General features: G+C 42.3%; 1 protein-coding gene across 1 annotated transcript in view; it reads left to right on the top strand.

The window, feature by feature from the left end:
* Positions 1-17,431, top strand: part of COLEC12 (collectin subfamily member 12) — a 131,122-nt gene that overhangs the window by 6,117 nt on the left and 107,574 nt on the right. The window contains exon 2 of the mRNA XM_084621194.1: positions 9,546-9,596. Coding sequence (XP_084477320.1) covers positions 9,546-9,596 — 51 coding nt within the window. The remainder of the gene's footprint in view (positions 1-9,545; positions 9,597-17,431) is intronic.

Below are 17,431 nucleotides of genomic sequence, written 5' to 3'. Positions count from 1 at the left end.
TTCTCTTTGGGGTTAACCTGCCCCCTTCTAAAATTACAATTCATTTTGGTTTATAAATTGGAGGTGAAGACTGAGACATGACTGGGAAACAAGTGGATGAATTATGGAAATAGTATAGCAATATATTATTCAAGAAAATGTAGCCCAGGCTTTAACATTGTTAAATGAGTCCTATAAACGGCTCATAGAAAAATTATAGTTTTCAGTTCATGAATAGGACCTAGGGGATCTGTTCTCAAATTATTATTCTGAAATATGAGTTGATTTAAAATTCAGACCTTAGATTCTAATTGTTAGTTTCAAACTTTGATATTGCACAGTGCAGCAGCTCCTGTTCTCAGCAGTGATATGTTTTGTTCAAGAGAAGTATTCTAGTCTTCATTATATCATGGCCTCTCTCTATTTTTGATGTGTGGTTAAGGATGGATCTCCCAAGTAAAATGTCTAGTGGGATTTTTTTTCTTTAAGGACAAAAGTAAATTTCTGTGTGTGAGACCAATGGGGAATGAGGGATGGACTCTTGGAGGACAAGATGACTCAGAGAATTGGGAATGAGCTATTGAGCCTCAGCTATTTATCATTATTAATTATTTGTTTTACGGGGTGCCAAGGCTCCGATGAGATCAGAGCCTTTTTGTGCTAGGCACTGTACAGACATAGAAAAAGAGACAATCCCTGCCCCAAAAGGATGAAAATCTAAAGGAGCAAGTCAGCCAAAGGTCTGGTGAGAAGGACTATAAGATATAAGCAGAGTGAATGATTTGTTTGAAAATGGCACGTTAGTTTCATGATTTTGTTGCTGTTGGGTTTTTTTTTTAAATTTTGGGGTGGGTTTTTGTTGGGAGGGGATTAGCTAAACAAAGGAAAAGAGAGGGGTTTTGATGGTAGGTAGCAAGAAAGAATGAGGGAGGAAGGGAAGCATGGAAAGGCAGATGGAATAAGGCAGAAGTGAAGAGTCTGCGGAGGAGAGAATGGAGAGAACAGCCAGTCTGCGCGCATTGGAGAGAACATGTGCCTGTGAAAGGCAGCTGAATACTGAAAACACCATCAGCAACGAAAAGTCCCTGCTGCAGCTGCTTGTCTCTGCTCTTGCTGGCTCAGTTTCATCTTTAGGTCAGTGATGACTAGGGCCCAGATCCTCAAAGGTATTTAAGTGCCTAACTCCAACTACAAGGATCTTTGAGGATCTGGGCTAGGTTAATAGTTATCACAAGTATGTATACATCTGATGACTATTCAACAACCTGTAATAAATGAATTGGTTGTGTCTGTCCTCTTTGTGCACAGATGTTAGTGTTACAAAAATACACAGTCATGCAAGTTTGCACCTTTAACAAAAAGGCCTAAGATTCAATAAGTAGAGAGTGAACATTTTGCCACTAGAATTGGTACTTCCTGACTGGGTATGAGACACACTAGTAGAGAATTCTGAGGGGTGCCTTGCCTTGTCATTGCATGTCTTTGTTCTGTGGATAAACAGAGAATGTCATAATACTATATTGTCAATGCAGCATCTTTCAAAATAAAAAAATCTATTCTTGCTAAGGGTGAAGTAAATTTTAGAGCTTTGCATAAGGTTATATGCAGTTCCCATTAACTCGGGATCAAAACCATTAAAGTTCTTTGCAAATGGACATTATAGAAAGATTTCTTTTAAAGGAAACAGAATGGATGTCATAGTTACTAGAAATTAGTATTATTAAACTGAATTACCATGAGTGAGTTCTAATATACTGTAAATCCAGTTTTTATGGGGTTTATAAACTAGCTGTTCAAATCTGAGCTGAAACTTGGCATAACAGTTTTCAGTCCTGTTCTCCTCATTATTCCTTGAACTGTATCTTTATTTGGTTTTGAAATCTGGTGTGGAAAAGTTTTTGTTTTCTTAATTCTGCCATTTTAATTTACTAAACCAAGGGTCAGATTATACCCTTGTTAATGTGTGTACAAGTGTTCTAGAAGTCTACCAAGGTAGAATTTGGTCCAAAAGTATTTCAGGTCTTCAGTATTATTTCATTAGTTAAATATATTTAAATCACTGAGCTGTTTGCTTTTGAGAGGTGGCAACTAGACATGCGCATTAGCTGCTTTCCATAACACATTCTGAATGACATCCATAAAACACAGTAGTAAATTGTAACAATTCCACTTAAATCATATTGGATCCAAAGAACTCATGGATCTGACACACTGCCAGTGAAGAGAGAGAGAAGTGGAGTGGTTATATGACTAGGATGGGTTTGGCATCCTTTATGGCTCCAGCCCAAATCTGTCTGTCTTGAGTTCAAACTGAGTCACAAGTGGTCCATGAATAACATATTGAAGATTCTAAAAACAAGGAAGCAGAAACTGCACAGTTCTACTCACCAGATTTTTACTTTGCCTCCAGCAAATTAATCAAACCAGAGTCCAATTTGTTTTAGATTAAATGAACTCCCTCTGTTAGTTGTGTTAATCCCCCATTGAACTGCCTCATTATTTCCTCTCCCTTTAAGCACGTACTGTAACTTAGTTAACTCTCTAACTATATTTATGAAAGATGTGAGAATAACAATTTATATCTGAAGTGTTACCAAAAATTTACCATCAGAGCCTGGTGAGGTGTGGTTGCTACCTAAGTATTTCAAAGTTTTTAAATCTGAAACCTTGCTTTCCATTGATTTCCCAGTAAGGTTCTTATCCAATTGTCATCCCATCCCAACTGCAAAACTCCCATTGTCTTCAGTGATTCAGGACTGAGCAGTAAGTGAAGTTCTGGTGCAGAAATGCAAGGATGTACTTATGTCACTGATGGAAAAATATCTCTCAGAAGGTCCCTTCATTTTTCTGACTGGATCTTTCTTCTGTATGTTTAAATACTGGCTAGTTACTTTTAAAACTTTGCAACAATAAATACCTTTCTTCTCTATCTGAAATCCCAATTTTTGTAGAGCCTTCTTCAAGCAGAGCTCCAGCTGAAGCTAATGGAAGCTTTGCTTGGGTAAGGACTCTTATTTAAGTTCAGTTTTTCTCCTCTTCTTTATTCTAGATTCATTCGCTGAGTTTTCTTACTAAAAACTGGGAGATTTGTAAGTCAAAGCATTGACATGAAGTAGTGAAATACATGACTGTGACCTGTATTGATCATGTCAGCATAGAATTGTTGACAAAACTCCTGAAGTCCCTGTCCCAGCATCATGTACTGGGCTCAGTGGAAAACCTTGACTGTCAGTCTTTTTTTTTTTTTTTTGGTTGTTCCAAAGTTCTGATCAGGAATTGGGATGGGGTTTCCATAGGGTATTGGATGTCCCAGTCTAATCTGCTTTTTATGAAGCATGTTGTATTTTTAAAGAATCTAGCCAAGCTCAGACGGGAAAGGTGCTGTCATGCCATAGAGCGTGTGAGCGAAGTGACATTCCCCTAGCTGCACTAGTAGTTCCAGGGTTGGAGTGTGCTAAGCCCCATCCTCTTATGTGGCAGACTCTGAGTTGAATTGTGGCTGCCTTCTCCTGCACTGGTAGGGAGTTAGACCCTCTTCAGACTAGACGGGAGGTGGGACATTGTGACATTCAGGTAGCCACAAGAGCAAGTTCAATTTTATTACTTAAAGAGAAATATGCCCTTTGTGTTTGTCACTGAGGAGAAAAAACACTTTTTATTTCATGTTAAAAATTAACATTAAATGCTGCCCTAAAGTACGCTATGAAAAGGGAAAAAATCTAACTTAAACAACAGCAATAGACTTCAAAGTTAAGGCTTTCACTCTGCCAAATGTTGCTCTGTTACACCTGCATAGCCCCACTGAAATCAATGGGATTGCACAGATGTAAGCGACAGAATTGCAGTAGTGTCAACACCGAACACTCAAAAATTATAGGTAGACCCTCCAGATTGCCTGAGATTGACTTTAATATAATGAGATTTAAACAAAGAATACACTTCTGGACTCTTTTCATTAGCTTTCTGGTTTTGTTTTGAGTACATTGAAGTCACATTTACATATTTTCCTCTGCAACCATGAGGGCTAGAAATTGTTTTTTAATGAAAACTGAGGTTCTCCTGTAGTGGTTAAGGCAATAGTTCTCAAACTGTGGGTCAGGAACCCAAAGTGGGTCACAACCCCATTTTAATGGGCTCACCAGGGCTGGGGCCAGGGGCCAAAGCTGAAACCCCCAGGCTTCAGTGCTGGGTGGTCGGGGCTCAGGTTACAGGCCCCCTGAAGGGGCGGGGGTTGTGGGGCAATGAAGTTTGAGAACCCCTGCATTAAGGTGTAGGGGAAGGAGTTGGCCTTAACTCTGGATTTATGTTTATCGGTTTGTTTCTCAACTTTTGTTTTAACATTGTAACTTAGAGTAAAGTCTGAGTTCAGATTCATATCACTGGTTGAATTCTCATTCCATCATTCCCAAAGGGGTGGGGCTTTAATTCAACCTCCTCTCTACTTTATTGCAATACATTGTTACATATACAACTACAATTATTGTTTAATTTTTTTAAAAAAAATAGTTTGTTTATATTTTCACCTTTAATAACGGAAGGCCAAACGTAAGGACTGATGAATTTGGCCCATTAGTAATTTTGCTCACAAAGAAATAAATTATCTGCTCCACAGTTTAATGTAAAGGAAGCAGAGATTTGTCGATAGAAGTGTACTTATAGTCTATATTTATCTTCAAAACAGCATGAATATGCATCATAATTAAGAGATTTAATAAGAGCATTATAAAGTCTTTTTACCTTCAAGCAAAGAAAAACGGTAGTCTTCAATAAATCACAGTGTACTGTATTGCACAAATAAAAAGCCAGAGGTCCAAAGAAATCTAAATACATCTCTGGCAATGCTATTGGGCAAAACATGAGTAATGAAATGACTTATACAGTCCATCTAGTGTTCTGGGGAAGGAGGTGGGATCTTCAGCAAACAAGCATAGCTAATTAACCGTATATCACCCATAAACTTATTTGATTCTTCAGCACTTTCATTGTACGTAAGTTTTCCTCAGAAAAGCTATATAAATGACATCTTCTCGTTCAACATAACCATTCTTTTTATATAATCAGACATGAATTTGCCTACATTAATGACAAAATATATTTTTTTTACTACTTTTAACTTATATTGGCACTGCAGAGCCAAGTCTCAGAAGAAAGGGGGAGAGAGGTTCTGTTTCTTCTTATGCATCATTAAATGACTTGTTTGCTAACTTTCAGTTGGTTATATCTGTGCACAGCTATCAGTGAAGGCTCAATTAAATTAGCCTAAAAAATAATGGGGTGTAAATTAGCAGTTACCACTGAAGAGAGAGGTCTTGGTGTCCTGGATAGTTCTTTGAAAACATCTGCTCAGTGTATAGTGGCAGTCAAAAAAGTTAACAGAATGTTAGAAATCATTTGGAAAGGGATAGATAAGTCAGAAAATATCATAATACCACCATATAAATCAATGGCATGCCAACACCTTGAATACTGCCTGCAGTTCTGGTTGCCCCATCTCCAAAGAGGTAGATTAGCATTGGAAAAGTTAGAGAAAAGGGCAACAGAGTAGGACTGTTCAGTTTAGACAAGAGATGACTAAGGGGAGATATGATAGAAGTCTATAAAATCATGAATAGCGTGGAGAAAGTGAATCAGGAAGTGTTATTTACTCCTTCACATAATTCGAGAACGAGGCATCACCCAATGAAATTAATAGACGGTAGGTTTAAAACAAACAAAATGGAATATTTCTTCACATAGTGCACAGTTAGCTTTTAGAAGTTGTTGCTAAAGGATGTAGTGAAGGCCAAAAGTATAAATGGATTCAAAAAAGAATTAGATAAGTTCATGAAGCATAGGTCCATCAATGGCTAATAGCCAAGATGGTCGGGGATGCAATCCCGTGCTCTAGTTGTCCCTAAACCTGTGACTGCCAGAAGCTGGGGCTGGATGACAGGGGATGGATCACTTAATAATTGCCCTGTTCTTTTCATTCCCTATAAAGCATCCGGCACTGGCCACTGTTGGAAGACAGGATACTGGGACAGATGGACCATTGGTCTGACCCAGGATGGTGATTCTTATATTCTTATCTGATATGTGAGAAGGGGAAAAATCTATTTTCACTCTCAGATCCCTACTGAGTTCGCAGGATTAGCTGTTCTAAACTCCTTCCTCCTATCTTTACACTTGTAAACTGAACACATCTGATGTTGAAATTATTGAGACAGTAAACATGGAACTCCACAATGCCATATTTTAGTCACAGAGCAGAACTGAACTTCAAACATAGCTATACGTATTTTGTTGTAGGTAATAAATATCAGTTGAATGGAATTTTGCTCATTTGTACCAGGGATAAATTTTGCCTTTCAACTGGAACTGCAATGGGTAAATGGGAAAATTACAACCAATAAGCAGATCAGCAGTAATGTGGTAAAAGGGTCTGAAAGGAATGCAGACAGATGTGTTTCCACCTGAATAGGGCAGTTATGCATTAACGTGCCACCTAGGCTTTCCTCTGACCCACATTTCATAAAAGGAGCACAATAACAATTTTCCACATAAAGTATATATTTTTGACATTTAGTTCCTTTAGAGAAATTAATGTCTTTTCTGTTGGAAGTATGAACATTCCTCACCCCTGGGTCCTTTTGGGATCTGATTCATGTGTCTTTCTAGGAGACCTTTTTTATTTATTTATTTATTTATTTTAAAAAAGAAAGAAAAAGAAAATATGTTTAATTCCATTAATCATTCCAGATATAGTAAATCTGAAACAGTGAGTCCCCTCTCTGAGTGGCATTTTCAGCCCTGTACACCGGTCTATTTAAATTATTTATCATTGTATTAATTATCTTAAGTTTTACCTTCCGGGGCAAACAGAGGCTTTTAATCTGTCACTTCTAAGCATCTGTTCTTTCCCCCCAAGAGTTCTCTGAGAGCCTAATTCAACACCTATCAAGATCTCTTCCCAGTGAGGAGTCAGAGATGAGGATCCTAGCAACAGCACTTAGAAGGGATTTGAGGGAGACACTGTTGTGGCATTGAGGCCAGAGAAGGGGAGATTACAGTAGTCAAGGGGCAAGATGATCAGGGCTTGCACAAGACTTTGGCAGAGAGGAATGATGGGATCTTAGAGATGTTTCGGAAGAAGAGGCAAGATTTAGACATGTCTTGGCTGTGTGGGTCAAAGTGGAAGGCCAAGCCAAACATGAAGTCAAGATTGTAGTCTTGAGTTACCGGGCATGTCGTTTTGTTGTCCACCATGATAGAGAAATGGGGAGAGAAACAAGTTCAGTCTTGAACTGAAGCCTGAGTTATGCAGCTCTTTCTTGCACACCAGAGTGGCATTTTATCCAAAGCTCTGTGTAGTGAATGAGTACTGTTGGGGTGTGTGAGAAAGCTGAATGTTGACTGATTTGTGATCACTTTGATTTATTAGCATTTGCCATGATATGATTGGCCTCTTTGTTGGGTAGGTTTCAGAGTAACAGCTGTGTTAGTCTGTATTCGCAAAAAGAAAAGGAGTACTTGTGGCACCTTAGAGACTAAGTGAGCTGTAGCTCACGAAAGCTCATGCTCAAATAAATTGGTTAGTCTCTAACGTGCCACAAGTACTCCTTTTCTTTTTGTTGGGTAGAGTTTTCAAAGTGTACATTTTGGAATTTGGCAGGCTTCAGGAGAGTTTAGGGAAGTGGTTTCTTGTTGCCTTAAAAAGTCTTTTAGGAAGCTGCCGCAAGTACTTGGATTCCGTACAAACACATCCAACTCAGGATCCAATTCAGGGTATAGGCAGCTGTGTGATGTAAGGTGAAGAGTTAGGATAGGAGGTTTTGAGCTGTCCTGTCAGAGTATCAGCTGTGTGAATGTTAAAGTCCTGCAAGGTGATAAATTCAGTGAACGTCATCACCATGTCAGGCAACATCTCCATCAGCTCCCCTGGGAGCCTTTGATGTTTGGGAGCTAATAGATTAGTAGTATGCCTCGGTTAGTTTTGTCTCTGGGCAAGAGTAAGTGGATGCCCTCAAAGGATTTTGATTTGTGTGTGCTTTTCCTGATCTTGAGCCTGAATGGGAAATTAATGACTATGCTCCATATTCAGATTTGTCCTCTCTAGGTCTGGCTGTGTAGTGCATAACATATCCTGGGTGGGGTGGGGATGGGAGAGCCAGGTGAGGTAGCAGCTGGCTACCATGTCAGCCAGCCAGATTTCTGTGATGCAGACCTGGCTGGTTGACTCATCGGCGATGAGACTGAATGGTGAATGGCCTATTGAATGCAGATTTTGCACTGAATCTCATAAGGCTGAGGGCCCACTGATTGTTTGAGGCCTGTATAACATATCTATTTTGTGATTGCACCTGACTGACTGAAGCTTTCTGGTAACCTTCTGTCCAGGTACTGGCCGGTATTCCTGTTTACTTCTTTCTGTTATGGCTTATCTTGGGAAAGCTGTAGGTGGGGGGTTAGCATACTTGGTAGTGATGGCAATCTCTGTGTGTCGCACGCCTAGAGAGTGGTGTCAGCCTCCTAGGGGACTGATTTAAGGTGAGCTCTTGGTGAAGATTTGTAATTGTTCCAGATGCCCTAGGTGTGGCAGGAATGTTTATACCCCGTCTAAGCACATTGCCAATGTTAATGTGGGAAGGGGTGAAACACTGCTCCAGAACAGTGGAAAATAGGGTTGCAAATGGGAAGGGCCATGCTGGAGGTGGGAGAAAGGGCAGGATTGGTGGAGAGATGTTATATACTTTTCTTTTTTTAAAGTACTGATATTGCTTGTTTGTGCTGGTCATAATCCTTTCCTTTGTGCTGTTACTGGCAGGAGGAAGTGGGGAGAGAGATGAAATTAATGACAAGCTAAGGCCTGAATACCCACCTCTTACCCCCTGTGCCCAAGTCAAGATGAAAAGGACTAAATACTCTTATTTCTGCTAACTTTTTGAACTTGACCAACGTGTCAGTTCTGTTGCCCATGACTGAATGAGGTTTATCTCTTCAAGGAAATTTAGTGTTCATGAAAGGTGATGGATTGACAGCCCTAGCAACTGAAGCCTTCTCTTTATTCACAGGAAAAGCACAGCACAGGCAAGCAGTAATGTAAGCTCGCCCAAAAGACCTTTCTAATGTGCCTCTGCCCTGACCTGGAGGGGGCTCCCCTGTACAGGTTAAAAGGTGGTTCAGTCTCTGTGCCTACTTATTCCTTTGCCTTGCTGAGACTGCTAACACAGATGCACTAAGTGCCAGTTGTGATGAGGAATTTGTCTGCTAAAATCTGTACTAAGACCAGCAATCAATTTAATAAAAGTCCCTGAACAGCCATCAGATGATGATAACTTATCAATTGGATTTCTGCTGGTGACTCAGAGAAAAAAGGATCCAAGTATCATGCAGTAGCCAAAGATTGGGTGGAAGATTAATAGGGAAAGAGGAAAGTTTGAGATATTTTCATATATCAGCAAGCAGTAATATTGATAAAACCAATTAACCTTTCAAATACAATGTTCAGTAACCTTTTGTGTATACTCAAACTTCTGTGCCTTCATAGCTAATTTTAGTACTAAATCTGTGCATCTGTCTTTCTGTAGACGACTTTGCAGAAGAGGAGGAGGTGCAGTCCTTTGGTTACAAGAGGTTTGGTAAGTAGCAACAAATCTCTCACTTTGCTCTTTCTTATTACTCACATGAAGTCAAACAGGTCTTACAAAACCCCTTACTGGTAGCCATAGGTGCTACAAACCAGGGGGTGCAACAGCACCCCTAGTTTGAAGTGGTTTCCATCACATACAGGGGTTGCAGTTGGGTTCAGTGGCTCTCAGCACCTCCACTATAAAAAATTATTCCAGCACCTCTGCTGGTAGCAGTAAGACAAAGTATGGGAACAAGCTCATCACGGGGCTGATGCAGATGTACAAAGGAAATATACAATATAGGACCAGAAACAGGTGTTATGTTTAGGCCTGGTAAACATCTTTGGTAAGTTTATCCTTCAGAAACAGTCCTGAGCTAACTGTCCAGAGTTACTTAAGTAAATATATATTTTCTTTCTGTGATGTTACCTGTTTTATTGTTTACTTGTTTACATAACTGTTCCATATGAAGTTTGCCTTCTAGCAGAAATGAATATCTGCTGGCAGTTAAGAAAAAGGTACAGTATCATACATCATGGATTTCTCCTTGTCAATTATACTTTCCTTAGGCCTGTAAATGACTAGCTTACTTTTCAGGAATAGGACAATGGAAACTATTATGGACTCTTGGAAGACATGGTGACAATTTAGCCGGAAACCCCTCCCTCCATCCCCTGCATTTCTCACAAAAAACCAAATGCCATGAGAACAAGACAGAAATAAAGGTACATGGAGTGTGCTCATTAGAAGTTTAAAAACAAGTCTTAATAACAATTTCTCATCACCACCTTATCGTTTACTTCTGATGTAATGTGGTACAACTTGATATTTTATGAATTGCTACTTAAACAACAATGCTGTTGAGTGTTCTTTTATTAACCTAACAATATCAGTTGTCTCACTTTGATCTTTGATCTTTGTTCATTATAAATGCCTGTTGTATGGCACTGATCCCCAGTGCACACAACTCTGAATGAGTGCTAGTAATCACTGAGACTGTTCCCTATTCTCAAGGGAGCTTTTCCCTCCTTGGCAACAACCTTTGGAAGCATTCCATAGCCACCCAAGGGCAAGAGCAATCAGATTCCACGTTCTGGTTGCCGTTGGGATCACAGGAATGATAGTGTCAGAACACTGAGCCCACTGCATCTAAATGCATGGAAAGCTCTGTCCAAGATGACTGATAGTGAGATTTCTTAAGGGACACATATAAAGATGCCTTGCTGTTTGGAAGCTGTCAGCAGGAAGAAAAAGCACAAGCGACTGTCTGAAAACTCACCTTATTTCCCTCTCTCTTACCTCAAGCAAATGATGATGGGGAGGTGTGGAGCAGGAAGCGTCCACTCTTCACTCATCCCCACAATATGGAGCAAAAGCCCCTTCATTGCCCCTGGTTAACACGAGTGGAAAAGGATAACTGAATTAAAAACAAATACATTTATTTATTTAATTCCTACTGCCTCAAAAGGAGTGGAGGAGAGGAACATATGTAGCATAAGGAACTGCAATATTTGGGAGGTGGGGATTTTATTTGCATAATCTCTTCTTCCCTGGAGCTCCTCCACAGATCCCTGCTGTTGAGCTTTTTTGGAGAGGTCAGCTCACCATAGGGCCAGCATCTGCGGCTTGGGAAGTTCATAAGGCTGCACATTTTATTTATTTATTTTATTTTCACTGGATCAGACCCTGGAATAGCATAGGATTCTTGAGAAACCGTGAGAGAGTGTAACCACACTTCTCTCACCTCTAATGAAAAAGGCAGTAATTCAAAATTAAATATAAAAGCAGTTGCCCTCTGGGTTGCATGTTTGCTATGCAGTGCTCATCAGTGTGGTTTTGCAACGAATGACTAAATGTTTTAGTGTGAAGTTATCCTGTCTGTGTAACAACCCACTTGTGTGACATAACAGGTATTAACCGGTTTCCTTTTTTTCCCCTTTACCTTGGATGGTGTGCCACTAACAAAATTATTCATTTCTTCTCTTAAGAATGTCATAAAGCTCATCTGAATATTTCCAGAACAGCTTTTATTACTGCTCATGGAGAAAGGGGGAAGCAGTATGGTATTAGTAGTAGGAAGACATTTCTCATGCTCTTGTTCTGTGTGGAACGCGAGAGAGAGACTAGTTCCATTTCTAGAAAATAACCTTAACCTCTCCTTAATCAAAACAAAATTCCAGTGCTTTTTCTCAAAAAGAAAAGGAGGACTTGTGGCACTTTAGAGACTAACAAATTTATTTGAGCATAAGCTTTCGTGAGCTACAGCTCACTTGGTTCCAGGCTTGCATGGAGTTTCCTTAGGCCAGGGATGGCCAACCTGTGGCTTCGGAGCCGCATGCGGCTCTTCAGAGGTTAATATGCAGTTCCTTACCTAGCTACTGATTCCGGGGCTGGAGCTATAGATGCTAACTTTCCAGTGTGTTGGGGGTGCTCGCTGCTCAACCCCCTACTCTGCCCCAAGCCCTGCCCCCCACTCCATCCCTTCCATCAAGGCCCCTGCCCCTTCCCCTGAGTCTGCCATGCCCTCACTTCCCCCACCCCCAATGGCCTCCTGTGCACGTGAAACAGCTGATTGGGGGAAGGAGGGAGTAGGCCCTGATTGTTGGGCTGCCAGGAGACACTGGCAGCTGGGGCGTGGATGGGGGGGCTGACGTATTACTGTGGCTCTTTGGCATGTACATTGGTAAATTCTGGCTCTTTCTCAGGCTCAGGTTGGCCATCCCTGCCTTAGGGTGACCAGGTGTCTGGTTTTTGACTGGAACAACTGGTCTGACCAGGCCGTTGACTGTTCAGTTGGTGGCACCATGCAGTGAGGCTGGCAGGCTCCCTGCTAGCCTCCGCACCACACGGCTCCCAGATAGCAGCTGGTATGTCCCCTCTCCAGCTCCTATGTGTAGGGGCAGCCAGGGGGCTCCACATGCTGCCCCCGCCCCAAGTACCGCCCCTAAAGCTTTCATTAGCCGGGAACCACAGCCAGTGGGAGCTGCAGGGGTGGCGCCTGCGGATGAGGCAGCACGCAGAGTCACCTGGCCACACCTCTGCATAGGAGCTGGACGGGGGACATGCTGCTGCTTCCGGGAGCTGCTTGAGGTAAGCGCTGCCTGGAGCCTCCACCCCTGACTCCCTCCAGGGCCCCAACCCCGTGCCCCAGCCCTGGACACTGTAACTTACCATAGCTGCACAGGTGTGGACTGGTAGATTAAGCACCTGACTGGGAATCAGGAAGTCCAGGAAATCCTGGCTGTGATATTTATTCCCTCTTTGGACAAGTCTGTGCCTCAGTTTCCCCATCTGTAAAATTGGGGATAATAGGCATTTTCTTACCTTTCGGGGTGTCATGAGGATTAGGTATTTATGAAGGTCTTTGAGGAGGAAAAGCACTGTACAAGTACTAAGTCTTTTTGTTATTTGTGTTCTGTGGATGTTGAAAGTGCGTATGCCAGGCTGTTCAATGAAATCCTACTGCTACTGACTTACATCCTCCACTAGAATGTGTTTGATACAATAAGGAGCACTATAGCATTGATCCTTCATGAGTCCTTAATATAAGAGCTATTATTTTACTCTGAAATACTGTGAATAGTACATAGCTGTGATATTAGTTCTTCGTTTTTCTGAGTGAGGCAGGTATTGCCTCAGTAGCAGAACTGCTGTTGATTTCAATTGCCATTGACTCCACCTTTTTGGGAGGAGGTGGGGTTTGTTCTTTCTGGAACATAAAATGTTTTGAAAAGTGAGAGAGAGCCAGAACACTGTTGATTTCATGAAAAACACTGGTAGAAGCTTAGTGTATTTAAAGGCTTACAGTGAGTAATTGCTGGCAGCTGGGAACAGTTGTTGGTCACTGTTTGGCAAGCAAAGTTTTGACCAAACTGCTTCTCAAGAGTTCAGCAAAAGGGAGTATTATAAGTGACGTTGGGTTTTGGTTGTTGTTGCCATTAGTTCATTCTGCAAACAGAACAGATCTGTAAAGTTGTAAATGGATGAGGGGAAGGGAGACTAATAAACCTTGTTACTCTCTGCACTCAATTTCATTGATGTTCAATGGAGGAGGAAGACGTCCTGGGGGAAACCTTGTGTTTTGGGGAAAAGCCTTTCAAAAATAGACTAAACATTGCCCCACCCTACCAACATAGACACACACCACTTCCCCTGAGTCTTTCTCTCCCGCCCTCTCTTGTAAGCTAATTTTAAATAATTTATGTTGTTACCAGTCTTTTCAATTGGCAAAACATTAGCTAACTATATTAAGCCACAAACATGTTAAATAACAACGAGGGCATTCTCTGGCCTACTTCAAGATACTAAAAAAATTGTGTATATTTTTCTTCTTTGTTTTTAAGCAAAGAACAAGTTGCTGTAGGGAGGTTAAGGAAAGGTCCTTTTTCAACCAAGTGTTGGTTGAGGCTGTTTACTTCCTTTCAATGATTGCTGCAGATGTGCAAGAAAACTGCCAGGAGTGAGCTATCTACTGACTCAGCTTTCCATTGCTTTTGACTACTGTGGTGAGAGTGTACATAAGAAACCTACTTTGTCACCATTGCTGCTTTTGTCAGTCACAGTGTGCAGTTACTTTTGAAGTCATCTAATCCATATATCAGATGGGGGAAGGAGACCAAAGCCCTGAGGTAAGTGGGATACCAGGAGGAAGCACGAGCAGGAGCGCGCGAGAGGGGAGGGCTCCTGCCTCATACTGAGAGAGAGGGACGATCAGCGAGTTATCTCAAGTGCCTATACACAAATGCAAGAAGCCTGGGAAACAAGCAGAGAGAACTGGAAGTCCTGGCACAGTCAAGGAATTATGATGTGATTGGAATTACAGAGACTTGGTGGGATAACTCACATGACTGGAGTTCTGTCATGGATGGATATAAACTGTTCAGGAAGGACAGGCAGGGCAGAAAAGGTGGAGGAGTTGCACTGTATGTAAGGGAGCAGTATGACAGCTCAGAGTGCTGGTATGAAACTGCAGAAAAACCTAACAGTCTCTGGATTAAGTTTAGAAGTGTGAGCAACAAGGGTGATGTCGTGGTGGGAGTCTGCTGTAGACCACCGGACCAGGCAGATGAGGTGGACGAGGCTTTCTTCCGGCAACTCACGGAAGTTACTAGATTGCAGGCCCTGGTTCTCATGGGAGACTTCAATCACCCTGATATCTGCTGGGAGAGCAATACAGTGGTGCACAGACAATCCAGGGAGTTTTTGAAAAGTGTAGCAGATAATTTTCTGGTGCAAGTGCTGGAGGAACCAACTAGGGGCAGAGCTCTTCTTGACCTGATGCTCACAAACCGGGAAGAATTAGTAGGGGAAGCAAAAGTGAATGGGAACCTGGGAGGCAGCGACCATGAGATGGTCGAGTTCAGGATCCTGATACAGGGAAGAAAGGAGAGCAGCAGAATATGGACCCTGGACTTCAGAAAAGCAGACTTTGACTCTCTTAGGGAACTGATGGGCAGGATCCCCTGGGAGAATAACATGAGGGGGAAAGGAGTCCAGGAGAGCTGGCTGTATTTTAAAGAATCCTTATTGAGGTTACAGGAACAAACCATCCCAATGTGTAGAAAGAATAGTAAATATGGCAGGTGACTAGCTTGGCTTAACAGTGAAATCCTTGCTGATCTTAAACACAAAAAAGAAGGTTACAAGAAGTGGAAGATTGGACAAATAACCAGGGAAGAATATAAAATTATTGCTCGGGCATACAGGAGTGAATCAGGAAGGCCAAATCACACCTGGAGTTGCAGCTAGCAAGAGATGTTAAGAGTAACAAGAAGGGTTTCTTCAGGTGTGTTAGCAACAAGAAGAAAGTCAAGGAAAGTGTGGGCCCCTTACTGAATGAAGGAGGCAACCTAGTGACGGAGGATGTGGAAAAAACTAATGTACTCAATGCTTTTTTTGCCTCTGTCTTCACGAACAAGGTCAGCTCCCAGATTACTGCACTGGGCAGCACAGCATGGGGAGGAGGTGACCAGCCCTCTGTGGAGAAAGAAGTGGTTCGGGACTATTTAGAAAAGCTGGACGAGCACAAGTCCATGGGGCCAGATGCGTTGCATCCGAGAGTGCTAAAGAAGTTGGCAGATGTGATTGCAGAGCCATTGGCCATTATCTTCGAAAACTCATGGTGATCAGGGGAAGTCCCGGACGACTGGAAAAAGGCTAATGTAGTGCCCATCTTTAAAAAAGGGAAGAAGGAGGATTCTGGGAACTACAGGCCAGTCAGCCTCACCTCAGTCCCTGGAAAAATCATGGAGCATGTCCTCAAGGAATCAATTCTGAAGCACTTAGAGGAGAGGAAAGTGATCAGGAACAGTCAGCATGGATTCACCAAGGGAAAGTCATGCCTGACTAATCTAATTGCCTTCTATGACGAGATAACTGGCTCTGTGGAGGAGGGAAAAGCAGTGGACGTGTTGTTCCTTGACCTTAGCAAAGCTTTTGACACGGTCTCCCACAGTATTCTTGCCAGCAAGTTAAAGAAGTATGGGCTGGATGAATGGATTATAATGTGGATAGAAAGTTGGCTAGATTGTCGGGCTCAACAGGTAGTGATCAATGGCTCCATGTCTAGTTGGAAGCCGGTATCAAGTGGAGTGCCCCAAGGGTCGGTCGTCGGGCCGGTTTTGTTCAATATCTTCACAAATGATCTGGAGAATGGTGTGGATTGCACCCTCAGCAAGTTTGCAGATGACACTAAACTGGGAGGAGAGGTAGATACGCTGGAGGGTAGGGATAGGATACAGAGGGATATAGACAAATTAAAGGATTGAGCCAAAAGAAATCTGATGAGGTTCAACAAGGGCAAGTGCAGAGTCCTGCACTTAGGATGGAAGAATCCCATGCACCGCTACAGACCAGAGACCGAATGGCTAGGCAGCAGTTCTTCATAAAAGGACCTAGGGGTTACAGTGGACGAGAAGCTGGATATGAGTCAACAGTGTGCCGTTGTTGCGAAGAAGGCCAATGGCATTTTGGGATGTATAAGTAGGGGCATTGCCAGCAGATCGAGGGATGTGATCGTTCTATTCGACATTGGTGAGGCCTCATCTGGAGTACTGTGTCCAGTTTTGGGCCCCACACTACAAGAAGGATGTGGTAAAATTGGAAAATGTCCAGCGGAGGGCAACAAAAATGATTAGGGGACTGGAACACATGTGTTATGAGGAGAGGCTGAGGGAACTGGGATTGTTTAGTCTGTGGAAGAGAAGAATGAGGGGAGATTTGATAGCTGCTTTCAACTACCTGAAAGGGGGTTCCAAAGACGATGGCTCTAGACTGTTCTCCATGGTAGCAGATGACAGAACAAGGAGTAATGGTCTCAAGTTGTAGTGGGGGAGGTTTAGGTTGGATATTAGGAAAAACTTTTTCACTAGGAGGGTGGTGAAACACTGGAATGTGTTACCTAGGGAGATGGTGGAATCTCCTTCCTTAGAAGTTTTTAAGGTCAGGCTTGACAAAGCCCTGGCTGGGATGATTTAGTTGGGGATTGGCATTCTTTGAGCAGGGGGTTGGACTAGATGACCTCCTGAGGTCCCTTCCAACGCTGATATTCTATGATTCTATGATCACGCTACTGCTCTCTCCATTGTTTTCCTCTAGAAAACTACCATCAACATTAACCCTATCCTGTCAGAATTTCAGGAATTTTCATCTTTTCCTTTAGGAACAGAGTGGATGAATGAAATTTGGAGGCCATTCTTTCAGAGGCATACATCTGACAATCTCTCTAGTTCAGGGGTGTGCTTGGGGGGCCAAACAGGGGCATAGGCTCCCCCAATCAGTGTGAGCACAAACTCCTCCAGATTGGGCACGGGGAGAGTGAGCTCCACTGCCCGCAGGGGGAGGAA

This window comes from Lepidochelys olivacea (genome assembly GCF_965140295.1).
Source record: "Lepidochelys olivacea isolate rLepOli2 genome assembly, chromosome: 2".
NCBI classification, from domain to species: Eukaryota; Metazoa; Chordata; order Testudines; family Cheloniidae; genus Lepidochelys; species Lepidochelys olivacea.
This window is presented reverse-complemented; position numbering and strand designations above follow the sequence as displayed.